Source organism: Magnolia sinica, chromosome 4 (assembly GCF_029962835.1).
Source record: "Magnolia sinica isolate HGM2019 chromosome 4, MsV1, whole genome shotgun sequence".
NCBI lineage: Eukaryota > Viridiplantae > Streptophyta > Magnoliopsida > Magnoliales > Magnoliaceae > Magnolia > Magnolia sinica.
The window spans coordinates 103237476-103260918 of record NC_080576.1 but is presented as its reverse complement, the minus strand read 5'-3'; the positions used below and the strand labels follow the sequence as shown (position 1 = coordinate 103260918).

The window sequence follows — 23443 nt, the reverse complement described above, 5'->3', positions numbered from 1 at the left end:
TTTAGTGCAGTGTACATAGCAAGGGACTAAATGGTTTTGAATTGCATCAGGTGGATGTAAAAAATTATTGCACAATGATTATATGTCTGAAAATACCATGTTATTTCGACCATCCAATCCCATGGTTTGGGGTAAAAAATTTCCTCCGAGAAAAACACTATATTTAAGTCCAAACCTATGCTTGGTGGACCATGGAATTGTAATCATTGGATCAAATTTCACAACTGATGCCGGTCGCCTTTACTCATGTGCAACTAGATTGTCACATGTAAAGGGTGCATATAGATGGACGGTGTGGGTAAAACACATGCATCAATCATGGGGCTCACAAATGGAGTAGATTTTGAAATCCATTGAAAATCCCACGGCATCTCTTGTTAGGACTGGATGATATGATACCTGTATTAACCCAATCCTTCCCATCTTTTTCAAACATCAGATGAAATTTACCTTGAACAAAATGCAATTTCATACCATCTAACCCCACCTAATCCCAGGTTCCAAACAGGCCCTAATGAACTCCAGAGAGGAAAATGAGAAAGAAAAAATAAGTCAAGCTAGCTCCTTATTGCAGTTTGGCCTCCCATCCAGAAATCACACAGTCTGGGGAAGCATGGGTCTTTATAAATGTCAACCGAGAGAAAAGCATCTGCAAAAAAAAAAAAAGATTGTCATTGTTGCAATCAAAAGTCCTATTGCTAAGAACCATCGAACCAGTGGACCTGATTCAGTTTTCTCATGAAAGTAGAGTGAAAACAATGTGAAAGCCAAAAAGGGTGTGTTTGGATGCAATATCGAATTGAATTGCACTAGTTAAATCTACTGAAGTCCAGAATTGTGATTTCCTTCAGCTTCATCTCCAAACTGCATTTACATTACTTTCAAGTCGTGCATTTGAAAAGAATGTAACTGCAACTTGAAGGCAAATTCCTCATTACGAACACTGGGAAACATTGTCTATTTGTTGTCATGTCACAGTTCAAATCATTTTTACATCCAAACACAGCTCTGAAATTACAAATCCCCCTTGTAGAAATTACATACCGTGAGAGTTTAAATACTACAAGAAGATTGGCAACGATATCCTCTTACATTGGTAAAAGCTTAAATACCTTTTAGGCGTAGAAAATGCCAGATCAATTATAGAAGTGCATGATGCTCAGCTTGACAATTCAATGAATTTTTGTGTGATGAAATCATAGGCACTGTTGTTGGAGGGATAGGAAAATCCAATGGCAACGGTTGCGGAGAAGATGAATCTCTGTAGTTTAATTCACTTGGCGGATAGTTGATATTACAGATTAAGCCTGCATTTCACTTAGACGGTTTGATGTTGCAACCTTGAGGTAGTGAGTTCAATCCCAAAGGGGTGATTTGGCAGCAAGGATTTCAAATCCAAATCATGTTCGGCATCCCCCAAAATCCTGGATTTCAAATCCTCAAATGGCCCCTTTTAAAATTCCAAGAGAAAAGGTATTGGGTCCATAAATCTGGATTTCCATTCCTCTCCAACTGTCATAACTGATCTCTCCTCTCCTCCAAGGCCTCCTTAAGACAAAACACAGGCCGCCAAATATAATTTCTGAATTCCAAAGGATTGCAAATCCAGGCTGCCAAATGCAATTGAAAGAATGCAAAATCCAGTATCTGGATTCTTAAGTCAGAATCCAAACCTATGCTGCAAAACAACCTTCTACCTGACATCATCCTCCTGACTAACATACAAGAATACTTAATGGATACTCTACCTGACATCATTTATGTCATGCATGTGGTCAGTCAGATTATTGTATTGTACTAAGAGTAAAGAACGATAGATTCATGTGCAGCAGCAAAGTTACAGTTGGCGGGCATGGGGACCATGGTTCGGAGACCCAAAGCATCGATCTTATGGACCCACTGTTGATAGCTGATGGTCCAAAAATCTCCCAGGTTGGAAAATTCCAACACTTCAAACTTGGACTACTTTTTGTTGAACGTCATTTGTTGCTTTATCTTCTATTGACTATCTAAGAGCGTAGGGCACATATGGACAACGTGACGGGTTAGGTCCATTTACATGATTGCGGATCAAATGACCCGATTGCACGACTGAAATCGAGGAGCCGAAACATGGAAACCGGTGGCCTGCTCAAATCAATCACACAGAGAAGACAAGCCACTTTACTTACTTAATTTGACAGTGATGATGGTATGACGACGCACGCAACTCCAACAAGCACAAGAGCAGACCCTTTTCTATACTGTAGCATGTAAACCACGCATCCCACGTACAAATTCTCTCTCTCTCTATGCCTCTTTGCTGCTTCCATTCTTACGCCCCACACAACATTGCACTTAAATACGAAAAATGGATGGGCGGTGGTGAGAGATGGTGTGAAGAAGTGATGGGCTAGCAGCCTATCTTGCTGCCACATGTCAAGTGGGCCCCACTAGGGGTTGCCCCAGACCGGCACATGTCAGCCAGTTGGCTGGAATGCATGCATCCGGCAGCCACACACTAGCACATGTCAGCCAGTGTGGCTGGCATGCATGCGTCTAACATCTCCCATTCAACCTTGTAGTGGGAATACTGAAGGGTCTGCTATGACAAGATTAATCGAGATCGCATTCAAGGAGTAAGAATCAGGTAAGTGGGACCAACCAAGATTCTAGTGTCTCTACGCACAAATGATTATACACTAAATGACCACCACACTAGTGTATAGCCTCCCTAGCTCTCTAAGGCTTGTCCTAGACTAGCATGACCACATCGGACAATCCTCAATCTAGAATCGCTCTGCCAGCATATGCACTTATCCTCTTATTGAGTTTGAATTATAAATCCTTTTGCAAACGTTCTTTAAAGTCTTTTGAAATAAATTATTTATATACATATAATCTTATGAAAACAATTTGCAAATCATCATCTCACAGACTCGATAATGTTGCAGAAGGTAAGTCTCAAAGTGCGTAATCATGGTCCTAGGAACCTGGTATTGCTGCCAAGGGGTCTTTCCCACGCATCTATGTAATTTAGAATCGACCAAGCTGCTTTCCCAGCAGTACATCCCAGGTCGGATCAATCATGACCATTGTACTATATCCTAAAGTAGCGACATTCAATCTCATCATCCTATATGCAAAGGTGGGTAGATGAGGGCACAAGGGCCACCTATAAGACCAGCCTGCTCACACAATACACTGACCACATCGGATTAGGCACCAGTAGGTAAATCGGTCTTGAAGTGGAGTCCAACTCAATGCTCTGAGCACGTGGTCACTCATCCACACCGCAAAGTAGAGATTACTAGGCAAACGTTAGGTCTACAATGCGCAGTTGATGCCTAAAGTGTGTGAGTTCTTTCTTAGAAGCTCCTAACCTCAAGTAGAGATCCCGTCTAAAGTGCATGAATGCTGGCTCATTAACTCCTAACTTGGCTCCGCACAGGCCATGACATCATCAGGAAATAGAGGTCCTGCCTAAAGCGCATGAGTACTGGCTTGACAACTCCTAACCTCGCCTCCACTATGAATGTTCAACTCTTATAGTCTCATCCAAGGTATTCTGTATTAGTAATGATGGCTATAAAGGTCGCCATCGTTATTGATACGTATATCAGTAGTAATGGCTGATATTGGAGCGTAACGATGCCCCTGTAATGGTTCAAAAAAAATTTACCCGAAAAATTCTAAAAAAATATTTAGAAAATCTAAAATAATGTAAATATTCCAAATTTGTATTCATTTTTAAAACATGTTTATAGTAGCTTGATGGTCCACTCTTTGGTGAGAGTGTTGTATTGGGTTGTTTGGTGAATTTATGAACCTGATTATATGTCTTTAATGTTTACACATTACAATCAAGCATTAGAATTAGAAATAGGATTTTATGCATATATACTACTTTTTTCGGCTTTATGAAAAAATTGGCCCTAAGAACTTCTATTCGCCCAAATCGCTTAAATCTACTATTTTAATCCTAAAAACTAAAGTACGAATGGTCAAAATTTGTTGTAGAATCATGTAGGAAAGTTTTTAGAATGAGAAAAGTGTAAAGATAAGGGGAAAAAATGAATTTACATAAAAAAGAAGTGGTTGTTTTTTTTTTTTTACCGTTATGCTGTAACGGTTGTTACGATTGATATAGTCCCAAAAAAATCAACTGCCATATTTCACCCTATATCATGTAATGGCAGTGGCTGCTACCTATACGTATCGGCCTTTACGGCCATATCATAATGGATACGGAACACCTGGTCTCATCCCTAGTCACTCAAAGCTATCCCCTATGTGGTGGCACAGGCTAATGAGTACTAACACGTGTGAAATATTTCTGAACATGCTCAACCCATTAGGAATCCAAATAATGTATATATAGTTGTGACTGGAGGCGATCATGCCTTGACTTGTGCTTCCTCATCTTCTGTATCATCACAGAAGGCAGTTGCACCTTAGTGTGCTTCATCATCCTGAACATGCCTCCCAAGCGTATGTTAGGGTGGTCAATTTCCGTGCGATTAGGGAAGACCGGCCTGTCGACAAAAATTAATGACCAACACATGGTCCACCACAGATGATCTCAAAGGCCTAGAAAAAGTTGATTGCAAATGAATAATTAATTAATGTGGGGAATATAGAAGATTCATTCTAAATACACAACATTAATAATTTACATCACCCATTCATGGGAGTACATGGACTCTATTCCAATGGGTCCTAAGAATCAATGTAAACCTAGCCACCGGGGAGAAAATTTCTTCATAATTGATATCTTCAATTTGTGTGAAGCCTTTTGATACCACACAAGCTTTATATTTATCAATCAAACCTCTACTTTTCTTCTGATTTTGAATACCCACTTATTTGCAATTGTTGTACAAGCAACTGGAAGATTAACTAGTTTCCAAATATGATATTTTAATCATTGAATCAATTTCCTCGTCCATTGCATAGATCCAATTTTCAAAATTTGGAGATGCTAGTGCGTCTTGATATGAATCAGGTTCATCATCATCCAACGCGATGCAAGTGTACAATTCACTTTCTATCTCAAAATATCTTTTAGGAATTCTTCCTTGCAAACCACGTCGAAACTCCGGAACACTAGCCAATGTGCTCTCATTGACTTCACGAATTGTGGAAATGCCCTGATTGCCATTGCTTAGATTACCACTCCCACTTTCTTGAATTGTATTCGGCATCTCATAAAGCTCTATTTATATCTTGAGTTTTTTTCTATTGGGATATCTATCTTCTACAAATGTTACATCTCGGGACTCAACTTCAATCCATCTATTTTGATCTTCATATACCATCACATACCTTTTTGAGTGGAGAGGATACCGGATAAAAGTGTACTTTATTGTTTTTTATTTGTCTAATTTACTTCTATTTGGAGCGGGAAGTAAAACATGAACTAATGAACCCATGGACGTAAACCACTTAACAATGGTTTCCTACCAGTCCATAATTCAAAAGGTGTCTTGGAAATTGATTTTGAAGGAACTAAGTTTAATACGTAGGTGGATGTAAGCAATGCATCTCCCAAAAAATTAATAGGTAAATTTGCATCGGCCATTATGTATCTAACTTTATCCAATAAGGTTCTATTTCTTCTTTCGGCAACACCATTCTACTGAGGAGTATCGGGCATCATATACTGTCTAACAACAATGACACTCTCATAATACAATTTGAAGATGTAAGACATGTTTCTTCGACCCCTATCTGTCCTCAATATTTTAATTCTTTTATCCAACTGATCCTCCATTTCCAATCTGTATTTTTGAAAGCAATCGAGCTCTTTTGATTTTTGAGAAATTAAATATTACATTCCGTATCGAGAGTAGTCATTAATGAAAGTTAAAAAATACTGACACCCATTTCGAGTTCGAATGTTCAGAGGATCACATATATCGCTATATATAATTTGCAAAAGTTTTTTTACATCTATCTTCTTTAGGAAAAGGTTTCCTAGTCGTCTTCCTTGACACACAATTCTCACAAAAGGGTAAATTTATCTTTGTCATTGGTCCTAGTAACCCATCTCGTGCTAACCTAACCATACGATATTTTACTATGTGTCTTACTCTATTATGCCACTTAATAGATTCAAATACAATGTTAGGGTTGTTTAAACCAATAAAATATGAATAACTACTTGACATTGATGAAAATGTATTTAAAACATCTAGTTTGAAAAGATCTCCTAATGATTTTCTTAACATAAGTATTACATTGTTCTTTCTCAACAAGACTATATCTTTACAATATCTTATATAAATTTTTTTCCACCAAACTCGTAACGTACACTAAATTTCTTCTCATTCCAGGGGTAAAAAGAGTATTTTTAAGTAGAAGAGAGTATCCCATGTTTGACTCAAGGCTGTACTTACCAACTCCAATGACATCTTCCAACGCATTATTTCCCATGTACAACTTGTGACTTCCAAGTAGGATAGTTCGAAAGTTGACAAAGCCATCTCCGTCCTTTTTTATATGCTTTGTTTCCCTTGAATCCACAATCTATTCATTAGCATTTAAATCGGCTATCAATATTTATGTTCAAAAACAACCAATGAGTGGAGGGGAAATTATCGTTTTTCGATCAGGGCAAGTCGTAGCCCAATGCTCTTGTTTTCCACACAAAAAACACGAGCTGTCACCTTGTCCCTTGGCTCTTATCTTGTTCTCTCTACCCCGTGACCTGGGGTCAAAGGATGCATCACGAGGTTGTAACGGATGTGAAGGTTTAATTGGATGGCGCCTAGGTGGATATGGTTGACTCTGAGGTGGATGTGATTGGGGTGGTTTGTTTGAGTAATGAGGTGGACGTGGATGGAAACAAGGATGAATGAGTGAGTGATAAGATGGATTGAATTGGCTAGTGGGATCATACTGCTTACCTGGTTTCTTAAACATTTTCTTTGATCAGTCAAATCTCTTTCGACTTTCTGCAGTAAAAATAGTACTACTACTGGATTGAATGGCCCTAGTTTTTACTTAATGCTCTAATGATGAGCTAAATCCTTGAACATTTTTATTGCTTCATTGTGATTTAGGAAATCTTTTATATGAGCCCAATAATTGGGTAGAGATTGAAACAGTTTTTGGTTATGACACAACCTATATTTCGCAAATCAATCATCATTTGTTCAATATTTCTAATATGGACTTTAATAGAGCATCCTATAGACATTCTATATGCATCAAATTCCATTTGCATCGTCCTTATCCTGCAATTTGATATTCTAGCATATGAACCAACTAGGGCATCCCATATTTCTTTGGCAATTTTATAGATCTCATATGTGGGAATCAAATCTTTATGCATAGAACCAAGAAGAATGTTTTTAGCTGCTCTATTATTTTTCTCCCACTTCTTATACTCCTGTTACTCAAATTTTAGCTTCTTTATAGGCATATCCCCATTTTCTATCTATGGGTTTTTCCTAACAACCATCAATGTGTACAACATGTCTTCTTTGTCTAACACGATTCTAACAGTCCTTCGCCAGTCATCAAAATTATTGCCATCAAAATTTTCTCCTTTCAATAGGTCGGCCACAATTGATTTAGACGCCATTTTATCACTACATCAAGCAAGAGAGGGTCCCATATTAGTCGATCGGAAAATACATTCGAAACATTATTTTAATTTTATTTATGCGCAATCATCATCAGTGGTTCAAAGACAACAACATCACCTAAACAAATTGAAGTGAGGGCAATGTGATCATTTTCAATCCAGCCTAAAAGTTCCACTTATCCAATTGGGTGTAGCAAAAACAATCAAAGTCGAAAGGCCAATAAATGAATCCTTTTGCGACAATAGCCAGCTGACGCCCATAATAAATTATCAAAAATTACAAAAAAATAATGCAATACCAAATATATCTATTCAAATAATATGTCCTTGTGGGCCACCATCGAGCAATGGCAGACAAAAAAGATATTGTATTATTTTTTTTAATCATTATTTGCTGCATATCCATGTGTAGTGTGACCTATGGGGGACAATATAAAAGAAATTTACGGTTTCTTTTGTTGGAAGTGGAACTGCGTCGATTGTTGCTCTGATACCACTATTAGGGCGCATACAGACAACACGACGGGTTAGATCCATTTATATGATTGTGGATCAAACAATGTGATTACACGACTGAAATCGGGGAGCTGAAATATGGAAATCAACGGCCTACTCAAATCAACTACACAGAGAAGACGACAATTCACTTACCTGATCCAATGGCGATGATGGTATGCCGATGCATGTGACCTCGAGCAAGCATAAGAGTAGGACCCCTTCCTATACTGTAGCACTTACACTACGTGTCGCATGCACAAATTCTCTCTCTCTCTCTCTCTCTCTCTCTCTCTGCCTCTTTGCTGCTTCCATTCTTATGCCCCATGCAACCTTGCCCTTAAATAGGAAAAATGGATGGGCGGCGGTGAGGGATGCTGTGGGCTAGCAGCCCATCTTGTTGCCATATGTCAAGTGGGCCCCACCAGGGGTTGTCCCACACTGGCACATGTAGCCAGGTGGCTGGAATGCATGGATCCAGCAGCCACACACTGGCACGTGTCAGCCAGTGTGGCTGGCATGCATGCATCTAACAAAGAGTAGGTAAGGGATCAAAGGGTTATAGTCTTTCAATCTGAAAGATTTTCTTGGCATCTACCCATCAGCCAATGTGGGCCAATTGCTCAATAGTTTGAATCACCAAACTGTGGGGCCCATATGTAAGAAACACTGCACGTCAACATCTTATCTGTTTGCTGTTGCCACCACATTGAGGTACAAAAACTCCAACTCTGGGCAGGGAATCTTTTTCTCTAAAAATTTATCAAAGGCAAGAAAATCGGTGTTGGATGTGCATGAAGATCATAGGAATAAGGAAAAAGAAAAGGAAAATGTGGAGCATCAAATGCATTCTCATGCAAGGAATTTGATCCACTGGAAAGTACAAAGCAAAAGAACATGTGGAGCAGTGGCATCAAATGCAAGCAAAATGGTTCGGAAGAATCATTTGACTAAACTGAAAATCCTTTCACGAACTTTCCCATGAGGGCCTGATTGATTAGTGAGAAAAGAAAAGAAAAGAGAAGCATAACAATTATCCAATGATGGATTCCATGAGCACTATTGAAACGCATGACATGCTAGCACGTTTTCTGGAATTGGTGAGTGTTTCAGTAGGATGCTTGTTTCATTCCTCACCAATTCTGAGTTGATATTTAAAATTATGATTCCAATAGTTTCTTTCTTATTGCAAATTACAACATGGTACCAGAAAAATGAAAAGCCATTGAGCAAGTAGTTCAAAGGATTCTACATGCAAAGCAGCTCAAGGGGGCCCAGAGGAAATAAGAATGAGAAACGAAGACCGTGGGAGAACCCACAACCTTCTAGTAGATAACTAGAGATCACATGTTCCCTCTCTTATCTTCTTTTTATGACCACCAACTCAAGAAAGCAATTTCTTTATAATCAAAATGCTATAATGCTTCAGATATCCCAAACATCCTTTTATAGGCTTAAAACAAAGAAATTCTAATAATCTAATAACCCCCCCCCACCAAAAAAAAAAAAAAAAAAAAAAAACACACACACACATGCACATCCTAAAGTAAGGGTATATAAGTTATTCCTGTTCATAGGGGCTGTTTGAGTAGGGTAACATTTAACTGTGGATATTGAAAAACCCCCAGGAATCGTCCAACATGGAAAATAGTGGAAATGTAAAAAGACACGTGTCAATTGACATTCTTTGTTAGATGGAACACCAAAGAAATGAACCTAAGGTCAATGGTCAACACCAACAAGCATCCCATATTATCATGAAATACCCATGGATTAGCTTTTTGAGAGGAATAAAAAAGCTACGTTTCCGAGGAAAAGTGTAACCATGACGGTTAATTTCCGAAACAACTTTTTACAATACAAATAGCAAAAACACCATATCCATGGGAAAAAAAATTCTATTTTGTGAGGAATCCTTGTTCTCGAACAGCCTTTTATCCACACAAATATATTAATGCTTCAAACATCCCAAAGATAGCCTTTTACAAGCTTATAACAAATATCATTATGCTTCAAACATCTGGCCACAAAAAAATAAAAAAAAAAACACTTAAAAAGGACAGGAAAAATAAGTAGAGAAAAACTATGCCCTCACCCATGTGTGGTCCAAAGGAGCCCACACATGTGGTCAAAATCCCCCATGTAGGAAAGGCTTGCATTTACATGCCACAACCTGATTTGCTAATGTATGAAAAGAGTGCCTCAAGAACAAGACATAAACAACTTATAAAGAAAAACTTCATGTGATTCAAAACAATGTACTAGAATCTAAACATTTTCACATTCAGCTCAAACCTGAGTCTTGTCAAGAAACTAACACCAACGAATTACTAACGAATCCAACCGTAGTGTAATGAGATCACAACGAACTTTAATATGACAGGTGCATCTGTGTCATGTGACAGGTGGTTGCCACCATATAAGATCATCAGGGCCCGAATTCAGGTCAGTCCACTCATCCGAGGACCACGAGTGTGCATTGAGTATAGACAGTTAGACAATTTATTTTCCTAAGTGTGGCCCCGCCAGATGAGTTGACTGGCCTGATTTTTTGGCCAGGTCATCTACATGATGCATGGCATGGATGCCGCACATGTTCTAGGTTGGCAGCACACATGGCTAGTTGTCAAGAAGCATGTGTTGCTTAGTAGAGCTCCATTTATGCGAGGCATGCATTTTTTATATCGACTGAAATGTAAATTATTATACTTCCATCAACCTAGAAAAAAGAAGCTGTGCAAAAGAACCACATGTGAAGAAATGGCAAGAAACAATTCATCAAAATTGGAATTTATATTTATTTATATTTATTTTTTTGTTGTTGCCACCAAGAAGAGATTTCATCAAGACAACCTTTAAAACCAAACTAGCATGAAACTGTAAGGAAGCCTTATGCATACCTCGCAATAATTTTCAACATATTTTAGAGACTTTGGGATAGTCCAATTCTTGAAATGTGAAAGGACAGTCTCCATATGGTACAGTTTTGGTGCCAGGAACAGATCAATGGAAGTAACATCATCTCCATCAACGTATGGGCCCTGCTGACATAAAAAGACTAATTGGATGACTCTTCGAATGGATGAAAATGGCATATCATATCTTAAATTATGAAAGGAATTTGAAATTAAGACATGCAGTGTGTTTGTGTGCAAAAGAATGTGATGGCTACTCACATGAGTAGGATCTTGAAACCTGCTGTGCCAATGTGGCACGGTATGTGAGATCTGAGTGCCGTCATTGTGCATGTGCCATGCACCAATGGTCAGGCTGGTCAGTCATCTAATGCTTGCATTCGCCAAACACATGTGACCACCTAATGTCCAGGGCATCGCGATTTCAGGGTGGCACATACATAGTAGGCCCCACCTGATGAATTAACCTGGATTTTGCAGCCTTGCCATGGTGGCACTCATGAAAAGATTTAGCAGGGGTACAGGTTCCAATATATGTGCAAAAATCAGCAACTAACACTTACTGCATACACGTCTGACTGTATTTTCTGGTTCATTCCATTAGGCATTTAATAGTGCAGGACTTCCCCAAACAAGCAAATAATCATATTACTATGTCTATCAACACATACATGAACTTTGAGATGTTCATCCAACACCTGCAATTCGTCCACCAATGCCTTTTCTGAACCATCACTCTGATCCGTGCTTTTCAAGAACCTGGCCAACAATGGCATTATTTTTGATCCCCTGCAATGCAAAAATTGGAATTAGAAATAGGGATGAGCAATTGTAGGATTCGGTTTGCTCGGACTTTCAGTTTGCACATGTGGGGGCCATGGTTAATGATCCAGACCATTGGATTGTTGTGCCCAACATGCTTGGACCACCATCCAAAGATCTCCTCAACAAGACAATTCTAACCTTGAACTATCTCTATGGAAAGTAGACAGTTAAGAAGAGAAATATAGCAACAGTCCCCATTTAACTGAAAAAGATCCAAATTGGGTGGCTAGGATCTCCCAATATGGGACATACATGGGGAATGGTCCATCCACAGTGAGGTTCAACAAACCAATCGTAACGAGTACCATGGGTCCCACCTTGTGCAAACTGCAAGCTAAAAACCTGCTTATAACTTGCATATCACCAAGTCAAGAATCCCTGACACAGCACCATTGCTCAAGAGTGAAAAAAGTTTCCATTTTCCCAATTTCAGGAAAATGCAGTTGAGATGGTCCCAAAATCCTCTCACCCATGAGCTACAAAACAGAGGAAAGGGAAATATGTGGAAAGGAATCCACATTAAACTGCTTGTTTTAGCATATGTGATTTCCATGGAAATGTTAAAGGGTCATCGGTCAAAATGTGAGAGTTGTCTCTTGGAGTCACGCTCACTTGTGCACCTTTGCACATGTGTCCTGGGCACAAAATCTGAACCATCCACGTGATGCGGCATGAAACCCTTAGGGCCGCTCAACTTTAACCCTGATCCAAAACTCTGGTGGGTCATAGCAAAGAGAGAGGAGAAATCAAGGGAGGAAACTGTTTCCTTTTGCCATGGCCCACCAAAGTATTGGATCAGGGTGAAAGTTGGGCCCTAGGGATTTCACGAGGTGCGCATCACGTGGATGGTTCTGATTTTGTGCTCATATCACGTGAGATGAGTTCTCAAGAAGTTCTCACGAGTTCTCGTGAGAACTGGTGCGCAGGTGAGCATTTCACCTGTCTCTTGTAACCATGGAAATCTAGATTTAATAGGTTGTTTTGAGGAAATGAAAAATAGCATTTTTTCAAGGGAAACCACAAAAATGGAAATCAATTTCCACAGACAAATTTCGCAAACAGGGGAAAATGTCACATTTGCGTAAATTGATTGCATTTCCATGGTTTTCCAGACGATTCCACAAATCCAAACAGCCCCAAAGCAAACTACATACATGCATGTCCAATCAACTTAATCAGTACAAATTAAACAGAGAAATGCTCTAAAGAAGCTTAGATTAGAGAAGCTCTATGCAGTACCTTCCTCATGGTACATATGGCCAGCATCTGTGTAGATGCAGCCCATTTAGGTGGGCCACAACATGGATGGCTATAGGCTGAATATCTCAGTATAGAACAACTCTGACCCATCATTTAGTTGTTTCTGTTTCTCTTTCAGGCCACTGATTGGATGGCTACACACTCCAATACCCTTGCCCTCGGGATATGTTCTGCCTATTTTGCAGCCCATCAAATCAACAGTTTTGATCATCACACATATTTTCCACTTGTATCGCAAGGAGGGAGGTGCATAGAAGTTCTATGCAGGAGCTGGATATAATAGCATTTATCAACTAAATACATAAAAGAAATGCACATTTTTTCTTTTTTCTTTTTTCGTCAGCTTGTTAGTACACCCTACCCTCAGTTGACACTTCACTGTTAGCCACCCCCACTAGGGATCGATACCAAGACCTCAGTTGACATTTCTTTTATGTATTTATCAACTAAATACACAAAAGAAATGCACATCCTAAAGAAGAAAATTAATCTCATGCACTGAAAAAGGGACATTAAGAACATGTGTGAATCATTAAAAGACCAGCTGAACTTTGATCTAATTCAGAACCTGGAGGTCTAAGAAGCCAAAAAACTGTAGGTTAAAAATGGAAAAGATGGAGTGGATAAAAAAAAATCTATATTCTATGTGTAACACAATACACTAGATGGAGTAAATCATTTTCTCCCCCCTCCAAATCCACGCCCCCCGCCACACCCCCCTTGCACATGTCATATCCCTAGTTAATCCATAAAGGAGATATGAAGGCATGAAATGGTATTAGCATAAAACTCAGCAAACACTTGCTGAAGATTATGTAAGTAATCGTCCCAATCCCCTCACACAAGGCGACCACATACAAAATAATATCCACTGGTTTGTCCTAAAATCTATTGAGTGGTCATGTTATAAAAGGTTACTGAGATCCATGGACCGCAACTCTCCCTTTGTCAGTGACTTTGTGTCCAATCTCAAGCTCTCGACAACAACAACCCATGTTCATGTACGTTTATGATACTGGCATATATTAACTATGGCATAATCACGTATCCAACTAGGACCCATGATCATCATGATCTTTGGCTAAGATCATCTATATCATATCCACTTCGCCAATGAACAAGGTTCACATTGGTTTTATAGGGCACAACTCGAAAATCACTCCGCCCCCCCCCTTCTCTCTCCCTCTCTCTCCTAATAAGAGCTAGGGTTATAGTTTCTAAAGGGTGACATGTAAGGTTATCTCCTAGAGGGAGCAGAGCTCTAAGAACTTGGGGTGGTTAATCCTTGAAGGCTAGAGATCTTGGAGAATAGTTATAGCTTGACGAGCAAAGTGTAGAGAATGATGTTTCAAACAATGGTCATAGCGCACACTACGTAGTGCTATGTAGCATAACTAAATAGCGTAAATCTCCTGTAGCGTATGTTATAGGAGTCATAGCATATGCTACGACTATGTAGCATGCATCATTTGTATTATATGCTGCAATGTATGGTTTTTTTTTAAGTTTTGTTTTTTAAAAATGGTGTAAAACACACATTATTTTTAAAAAAACTTAAAATGTAAAGTTAAAATAAAACCGTTTTTTTGTTTACTTACACTTAAAATGGTGGTAATCCTTTGCTAAAGTTGGTGAGAAACTCACACACTTAGAAACATTTAAAATAAACTAAAAAGATAAAAGGGTTTCGAAAACCCTTCTTTGTATTGATGATATCTATATTGTACTTAATACTCCTAACCCATGGGATTTTTATTTCTTTTTCACATGTGAGTTGTGACTTGTGGTTTCAATTAGAAATTATTAATTTAATTGAGTTACTTAGAAAGTTATTGATGTGATCATTATTTGATTTGATTTATAACTTTATATATGTGAATTGGCTTTTGACAAATGATTATTAATAAGTTTTTTGAACATGCTTATACTTGAAAAAATGAATAATCTTTTAGGTATTTTTACAATTTTTTACTATTTATCATATTTTTTTAATTTTAAAAATTAAAAAAATAGAAGTATTGTATAGCTTATGCTATATGCTATGCTATTTACATTACATGCTACAAAGGATTGAATGCTACACAACATGATACCGCCATTTAAAACACCGGTAGATAATCTTCATCAATGAAAGATGATTGATGAAGGCTTAGATGATCGGGACATCACACGCACACGCACACGCACGCCGCCCACCCTACGCACGTGCGCAAGGAGAAGGAGGGCCCCACCGTCGATCTGGATTGATGACGACATCCAGGGAGGGCCTCCTAGCTAGAAGACGGAGTTTTGGTTCGTTGGAGTGGGCCCGATAGTCAAGTAAAGCTCATCATGGGATCTCGTGATTGTGGCCCGATAGTCAAGTAAAGCCCATCATGGGATCTCATGATTGTGGCCCACTAGTCTGATTAATCTCATATTTTAGTTTTTGCTTATTAATGTTATTTAGCGTATCATGGACAGTTTAGATTTCTTTGATTAGTTTTTATTTTTGTTTACTTCATCACCAAGTAATAGGTAGCGCACATGGCGCGAGTTTTGGGGTATGGGGTTTTCCTATAAATAGGCACCCCTTGTAGTTTTTTTTTTTTATCATTGAAGCTTAATAAAAATTTTGCATTTTTTTACTCCTTTGATTTCTCGAGTTGTGGCAATCCAATTGGGTGTGAAGCCCTCCCTTCATCGAAGGGCTAACTATCATGGTGCGAAGCCACATCGATCGTGATTTGCCCCCATCCTCTACCATCTCTCTTGCTCATCTCCTACCACCATCCGCGCTTCAAATCTATCCTTTATTACAACAGTTTTTCTCTTTACAGTAGACTTCCAGATTTTGGCCCTGCAGGAGGGCCGAAATTTTGGTGGAGCACCACAAATAAACTGCGCATCCGATCGACACGAAACTTGGGGGTTTTGAAGCACTCCCCTGGCCGACCAGAGCCAAGCAAGCGCTTTCCGCATTCGGCGCCCCCTCACATGTGCGGCCAGACCCCTGCGCACGTGCTATAGGCCTATCCTACTGTCCGCGTGCGGGGACTATCTACAGGTTCATATTTTCGCCTATTTTACTCCTCTCATACCTATTCTCCCTAATCCTAGATTGCATTACTTTCAATTTATTTGCCCCTTTTCTTACCCTAGGGTTCTCTGAATTGGAATTGGTGAATCCCTTGGATTAGGGATTGATTGCTGTGTATGTGTGGATGATTTTTACTTCTTTTTGAGTATCGTTTGGTCCATAATTTTACTGATCCAGCCCTAGCCTATGTAGGCCTGGACCCACACAGATTCCCCTTGCTTGAATGTTTAAACTTTTGTGTGGGATGTGGAATTTTATGTGATTGTTTCTGAATTAGTATAATCTAAAGCCTGAGATCTTGCATATCAGATTTAATTTTCATGTCTTGTATCATTAGAGCTCTTAGAGAATAGTTATAGCTTGACAAGCGAAGTTGTAGAGAATCTTCATCAATCAAAGATGTATGCTCTAGTATGGACCCTCTCCTTATTCTTTTTTCCTTGCTCGATTCTTCACAGGTGTGGTTGTGTGGTGCATGAACTGAAAACCCAACACATGGTTCATCCATGGTGGAGCCCAATATCAACAGTTTGCATCACAAAGACACTGGCCTACCTGCACTTACGATAAAGGATGATATATATATCCTACTTTCTGGTTTAATTTAGCTGATTTATCAATCAAAACAGGAGGTCGTGCTAAATAGCATAATGATCATAGGCAAACCTAAAAGAACAAGTGTGCTAGCAGTAAATTCAGCGAGCATTAGCATGTTCGCAAATCTTTTGGGAACCTTTAAATTTCAAATTTTCAGTCATCAAATTTGGATGTTGAATCGTGTGAGAACCATGGGATAACCTGCGATCCTTCCAATGACACAAATGGTATACTTGGGTTTTCAGCTTGTACAAGTAGGTTTCAATGATTCAGACTATTGCTGACTCACCACGGTTGGACCATACCTCAAGAGCTCATTGAGGAAACAATCCCAAAACTCCAATTGATTGGCCTGCAATAGATGGTTAAGAAACGAAAAAAGTTCCACATTCAACTGAAGAAAGGCAAAAGATCAGATTGCTAGGATCTTCCAATCTAAAAGTTTCTAGGGACATGGTGCATCCACTGTGAGGCCCATAGATCAACAATTTAGATCACTAAGCCAAAGGCCCCACTTGTATAAACTGAAAACCGAAGGATGCTATGGATATCTCCTTAGGTCAAGGATCATAAAATTCCTCTCAGAAATGTTTGTCATGTTGCCCAGAAATTCATATAGCGAGTGATGCCTGTATGCGTCAGGGGAGGAGATTCCCAAGCAAATGCAATGAAGAAGAGCAGCCAATGACTGGAAGAGGATTTTTTGAAGTTTTGAAAGCATCTACAAATGAAGGAAATTCTTCACGAATAAATACCCAACTACACTTGCATAAATTCCCTCACCTGGCCTTCTACAAGTAGCTAACCAGCCAATTTAATCAAAATGCCTTAGTACATGCCCTTTTGGTAGATTTAGTAATCCATTTCATTTTGGTAGATTTCCTAGCCCTGCAAGCACCTTACTCGCAGTATACATGCCAGCCTGGCAAGTTTGTGGGACATCAAGGTGGTGCATGAGGAGCCCCTGCCATGAAGAAGACCATATGAAAAGATTGGGCCGGTCTGTTCATCTGGTAGGCCACCCTTGTATGAAAATAATTGATGGGTTAAATAAAATTACCAAAGGTCCAAGTTCAACTTGCACATGCGAGATGGTTGGTAACAATCTGGTGGGGATGAAGAAGAGCAGCATGGAAAGTGGGGTTCACTTATATGTTGGTGGCTTTGCTCAGATACAAAAAGGGTCATCATTCTAGCTCTCTTGAAGCATTTAATTTTCGGGCCATGTTGGCATGGGAGTATTAGGTAGTGTCAATGTGAGCCTATGCAGTGCCCAAGTAACAGAGGAAGTCTGGTGTCTGGTGGGCCAATCGATAGGAGAACTGCCAATCTAACATTCAAAAGCCAATCCCAAATTGCAAAGAGAAAGGCTACGGTGATGATAATGATGACTAATTCATTGATATAATACATTCCATCCAAATATGCTCGTGTACAATTTTCTAGCCTACCTAACCCAAGAATGTAACGAAAAAAAAAAAAAGATAAAGAAAAGAAAAGGAGAGACCTGGATTTGTTTGGAAGTCTACTTTTAGTGGGGTGCTATTGGCTATCGCTCAAGTCACAATTAAGACCTAGGGCAGGATAATCAGGGAAACCAAATTGTGACCTAGAGAAGGAAAAGCAGGGAAATCGAATCTGGGTTACAGAGTTTCCATTTTCTGCGTTGTGCCACATGCAAAGAACAAGAGATCTGCTCAAGTCATGAAACCAATACTGACTATCTGAGTATTAAAAATGGCGATAACAGTATCACTTAACATAGAAAACTTACCTCGCCTAACTGATCATATAATTCCCTTATGTACCTATCTCTTCTATTTTACATTCCATCACAATGCAATTGAAAGCTTGAAACAAAAAACACCAATATAAAATGAAAAGGAAATCCTCCAATTCATCAAGAAACCTTGAAGAGAAAACCAGAAAACGATAAGAAGGTATCAAACATTTCAAAATCTGCAATTTGAAGTGATCATATAAGCTTGAATACATATGATTGAAAAAATAAAGAATAAGATGGCAATGATTACAGAGACGAAAACTCAGGTGGAGAAGCCAACGGAGGAATTGGGTATCTGTCATCAAGCATATCTGTAATGACATCTGAATCGAAGATCCACTTATTGTCGATTTTCAATGCAGGAACCTTCCCTTCTGGGCTTATCTCTCGAAACCTAGCAACCATATCCAAATCCAAAATCAAAACAGTAAAGAAACAACAAATTTCAAAACATAAAGACCTCTTTCTATGCAAAATCAATGGAAGGGAAAATATAAACAAATACCCACTTCATGAAAGGGAATTGCAGGATTCTCGACCAGAGGAAATGGACAGCATACTTGAGTGGAAGTTCCACTGTCGAGTGATCCAGACCATTGATCTGTTAGGGCCCACTGTGGATCAAGCACTGATATGATAATCCTATTCTTTAGGAGGTCATTTGGATACCTGTAAGTCTTAAAGACGTAACTTTCACGGTAATCAGAAAGTCATTTTCAGGTGAAAGTCGCTTACATGGTGAGCTAAGTATTTTATTTATTTATTTTCGGGTAACCTGTAAGTCAATTACGGGTAAGATGTTGTGTATTCATGCCAAACAGAGTTTGGACTATGGAACGTTCAAAATCTTAGAATCACATAAGAAACCTTGGCACAAAATACTCCATTGAGTCGAGCCAATCTAGATGAATCTTTGAGTACTCTTAGGGTAAACCAATATCAGGTGCTCACAAAAGTGGGCCCACATATTCGAGATGCCTATAATCTAGAGCGGTGACTTAAAATAAGCAACAAGGAAATTACAAATACTAATAATACATCCAAATATAAGTCTTAATTAACACAATTCTTATGAGCCAGGCAACCCATCCCATTACCACCCTTATGGAGGGCCCCAATATCACAACCGTCTTTCATCATCACCATTTCATTCAGTAATGAAAACAAGTCATAGTTCATACAACACTATCAGAAGCAAGCTTTAAATTCTTATTTCCACACCAACCCATTACTGAATAATGGAAGCTAAAGAAGAGATATCCATCAACGACCTCTTTCTTGATCCAACTAATGATGAAAATTGCAACTGTACCTTCAACTCTCTATGCCCTTGAATATTCCCAAACCTGACCCAAACCACTCAAAATTAATCAACCCCAAGCGCGCCCCAATGAAACCATTTAAATTTAATTAGGTCAGGCTAAGAATGGAATGTGGGGCTAAAGTCTACGGTCCAGTTCAATTAGTAAAGTAACACAAAAATGTATTGCTAATGTGCATGTTTCTTTTCTTCCAGTCTATATTTTGTTTTAGGTTTTCAACCCCATTTATAAGTTATTGTATGGGCAGGTTGGCTCGACCAACTAGACCCAATCCCAAGCCATTTACTTAAACAGCCGATATTTTCTAAACCGAGCTTGACCCACTGATACGAAGCACTGTTTTATAGGGGGAAAAGCCCTTTGAACCCACTTATCTATCTCTCCCTCTTAATAGAGAGAGAGAGAGAGAGAGAGAGAGAGAGAGAGAGAGAGAGAGATGTGCTTCTCCCCTTCCACGTTATATTTGAAATTTTCAACCATTAGCCCATAAGTGACTTACAGGCAGTGTTCATAGTATTGGTGTCATTACTAGAATGGCTAGTTGGGGATATGAAAACATGAATCGATATTGCCAATATTAATATTGATACCTGGAAATGTATTGCTAACTAGGGGAAAAATGGGAGAAACAGTGGGGTTTTTCAGTGAAACTTTAGAAGATGCTTTACACAATTTGTATATTTATGAATCAAAAATTTGTAGAAAGAACCATGTATTACTAATTTTCCATTTCATAAGGGGCTAAAGCACTTGCTCTTGTAAAAAAAATAAAAATCAGTGCAATAGCATAACCAAAATGAGTTCATTTCATACCAATACTATCATCAGAAACACAATGATCACTCAAAGTTGTTTATAAATCAAAGAAAAGTAATACATCCATCCAAGCATGGATGCATACATAAATACATCCATACATGTCCATCCATCCATCCGTTCATACATACATACATTAATACATCCTTCCATCCATACATACATACATCCATGCATACATACATTAAGACACACATACACGATCCATCCATCCATCCAACCATCCATACATCAACCATCCATCCAACCATCCATCCAACCATCCATCCATCCATAAATCCATGCATGCATAGATACATTATCCATCCATGCATGCATAAACTAATACATCCATCCATACACGTCTATCCATCCACCCATATCCATGCACTAATACATCCATCCATCATGCATACAAACATGCATCCATAATCAATCCACATATGCACAACACATCCATCCATCCATCCATCCGTAGCACATTTATTCATCCACTGACCAATGCGCACATCCACATATACATATATCATACATACAACTATAATTATGAAATAAAATAATTACTTTTTAAAGTAGATATTTCTTTTATTTTTTCATAATTTCTAAAAATCCAAAAAATAATTTTTTTATTAAAAATTGCAACACATAACTAACCAAAATTCATCCACAAATAGAAAAAATTAATACATTTTTCATGAAACGCTATCAGTCTTTTTTTAAATAAAACTTTATTTATTTATTATTATTATTATTATTTTTTTACATTTTCAAAATTAAAATTAAAAAAAAAATGGAAGATGCGTATCGAGATTGACATTTCGCGCATGAAGATGCGCTGATGCAAACATCATTCCTAAATAAAATAAAAAAACAGAGAAATACAATAAACAGCAGAAAAGCGAGGAAAATACCATTGGGGCATGTGATTGACGTCGATCAGCTTCTTATTGTACGGAACGTACTTTTCTTCGAGCATCATCAGAACCGTTTGGCTGCACGGACCTTTTCCAACAAAACAAGAAAAGAAAAAATCAAAACAGAGAGATAGAGAGAAGGGGAGAGAGTGTGCGGGTGACCGTACAGTTGCCAAGGGCATTAGGATCGCATACAGCGGCCTTCACGCAGACTTCCAGCGGCTTCATTGTCTCCATTGCCGTTTCAAGGTCACTTTTCTTCTTCTTTTCTCTTTCCTTTTCTAAGAGATAGATGGTTTCGGAAATGATTATTATTGCTCCGATGCCTTCGTTTGTGTTTTTGCGCGATTCCTGCATGAAGAGAGATGGACCCGAATCGTCTTTTACGCAGCGCCCAAGTTCTGTGTGGCCCACCATTAGTTATATGCAAATCTAGTCCGTCCATCAGGTGAGAACTGTTATTTAAACGGCGGATTCAAAATATTAGGAACGATATAAAACTAAACGAGCTTTGCTAAGCGAAGACACGTGTGAATGAATCTCATGCACACGTCACACGTGCCAGCATGACACATAAGTGCGAATTCCAATCCATCCATTGGTTTCATTCGACCTTCTACATGATTGCCTGAAAATAAATCTACTCCACTCATCATGAGGGCCTAGAAACAGGTGGATGCGTCAAAAGACTTCAGCAAGTTTTCAGGGAGCGGATTAGTGAGTCCCCGGATCCACCCGTGGGTGGGATCCCTGACTGTAGGGCTCACAGTGATGAATGTTTCTTAAATCCACACCGTCCAACCGTTTTGAAAGATCATTTTAGGGCATGAACCTGATAAATGAAGCAGATTCAAATGTTATGTGGACCATACTATAGGAAACAGTATTGATTGAATTCCTCATCATTAAAAACCTTATGGGGCCCACTGGAATGTTTATTTTCCATCCAACCTGTTTATAAGGTCACAAAGATCTTGATGAAGAGACCCCATAAATATCAGCTTGATCCAAAACTTTTGTGACCCACGAGAAGTTTTTAATGATCGATTACCACTGTTACCTGTATTATAGTCCACTTGAGATTTGGATCTGCTTAATTTTTTGCATAATTCCATAAAATAAGCTTTCAATATGGATGAACGGTGTGGATGTAGTCTTATACGTCACAGTGGGCCCACAGTCAGGGGTCCATCCACGTCGGTGGATCCGGGTCCACCTAATCCACTCCCAAGTTGTCAGATCCGTACATTTATTTCGAGTGGTCCACGTGACCATTGGATCAAACTGATTATTGGGCTAGGATATCAATGTAGTGGTTCCTTTCTAATGGATTGATTGGATCGGGGACCTAACGTGCCATGCTGTCACATGTGTGGCATTCACACGAGGGTTATTGCACACGCGTCCTGATGAGTTACACCTGATTAACGGTTTTGATAAATTTTCTAAATTTTTCCTTCATCCTGATGAGTAACAACTCATTAACGGCTTTGATGAAAGATATACATAGTCGTTGCCCATTACACGATCCCGTGGTTGGAATGCTATCCGTTCCTTATGGTGTGGCCCATCTGAGTTGTGGATCTCTCTGATTTGACATCCCAAAGTACTATATTCAAGGATAGAACCTGATGGACGAAGTAGATTTTGCATATGTAACATGGTGAACCCCATAATCGGGTATTTTTAGGTGTCATGTGGATTCCGGTTGGGGAGATAAACGGTAGATACGGACTAACCGTTGCCAAGAGAAGCGGATTTGCAGGTCAACCACACAACACCGACACCTGGCTGATGTGGGTACGTGTCGTGCGAAGACGAGCGCTGACGCTCCTCCAGCTCCGAGTTGTAGGAACGGTTCAAAGAGATCAACGTTATACGGCCCCAC

The 23443-nt window shown here is 39.0% G+C and overlaps 1 protein-coding gene across 2 annotated transcripts; it reads right to left on the bottom strand.

Annotated features, from left to right (window-relative positions):
• Positions 1–335: 335 nt before the first annotated feature.
• LOC131243575 (glutathione S-transferase DHAR2-like) lies at positions 336–21981 on the bottom strand. 2 transcript variants are annotated; one of them, XM_058243034.1, is made up of 6 exons: positions 21723–21981; positions 21553–21643; positions 18775–18918; positions 11652–11769; positions 10966–11106; positions 336–649 (listed from the first exon to the last, which is right to left on the bottom strand). In XM_058243034.1, exons 1-6 carry the CDS (start codon positions 21970–21972, stop codon positions 566–568), a joined length of 828 nt encoding a protein of 275 aa, XP_058099017.1. In that variant the 5' UTR covers positions 21973–21981; the 3' UTR covers positions 336–565. The 2 variants fall into 2 exon arrangements, with proteins under 2 accessions (XP_058099017.1, XP_058099018.1); XM_058243035.1 differs by lacking the exon at positions 18775–18918.
• Between the last annotated feature and the right edge of the window lie 1462 nt (positions 21982–23443).

What these genes read in the sequence shown, in the direction of transcription:
- LOC131243575 (XM_058243034.1), bottom strand. Translation starts at nt 21,972, where the DNA reads ATGGTGGGCCACACAGAACTTGGGCGCTGCGTAAAAGACGATTCGGGT. An exon ending in GTCAATCACATGCCCCAATG is followed by an intron (nt 18,919 to 21,552) that starts GTATTTTCCTCG and finishes TATGGTTGCTAG; the next exon opens with GTTTCGAGAGATAAGCCCAG. An exon ending in ATGTTGAAAATTATTGCGAG is followed by an intron (nt 650 to 10,965) that starts GTATGCATAAGG and finishes TTTTTTTTGCAG; the next exon opens with ATGCTTTTCTCTCGGTTGAC.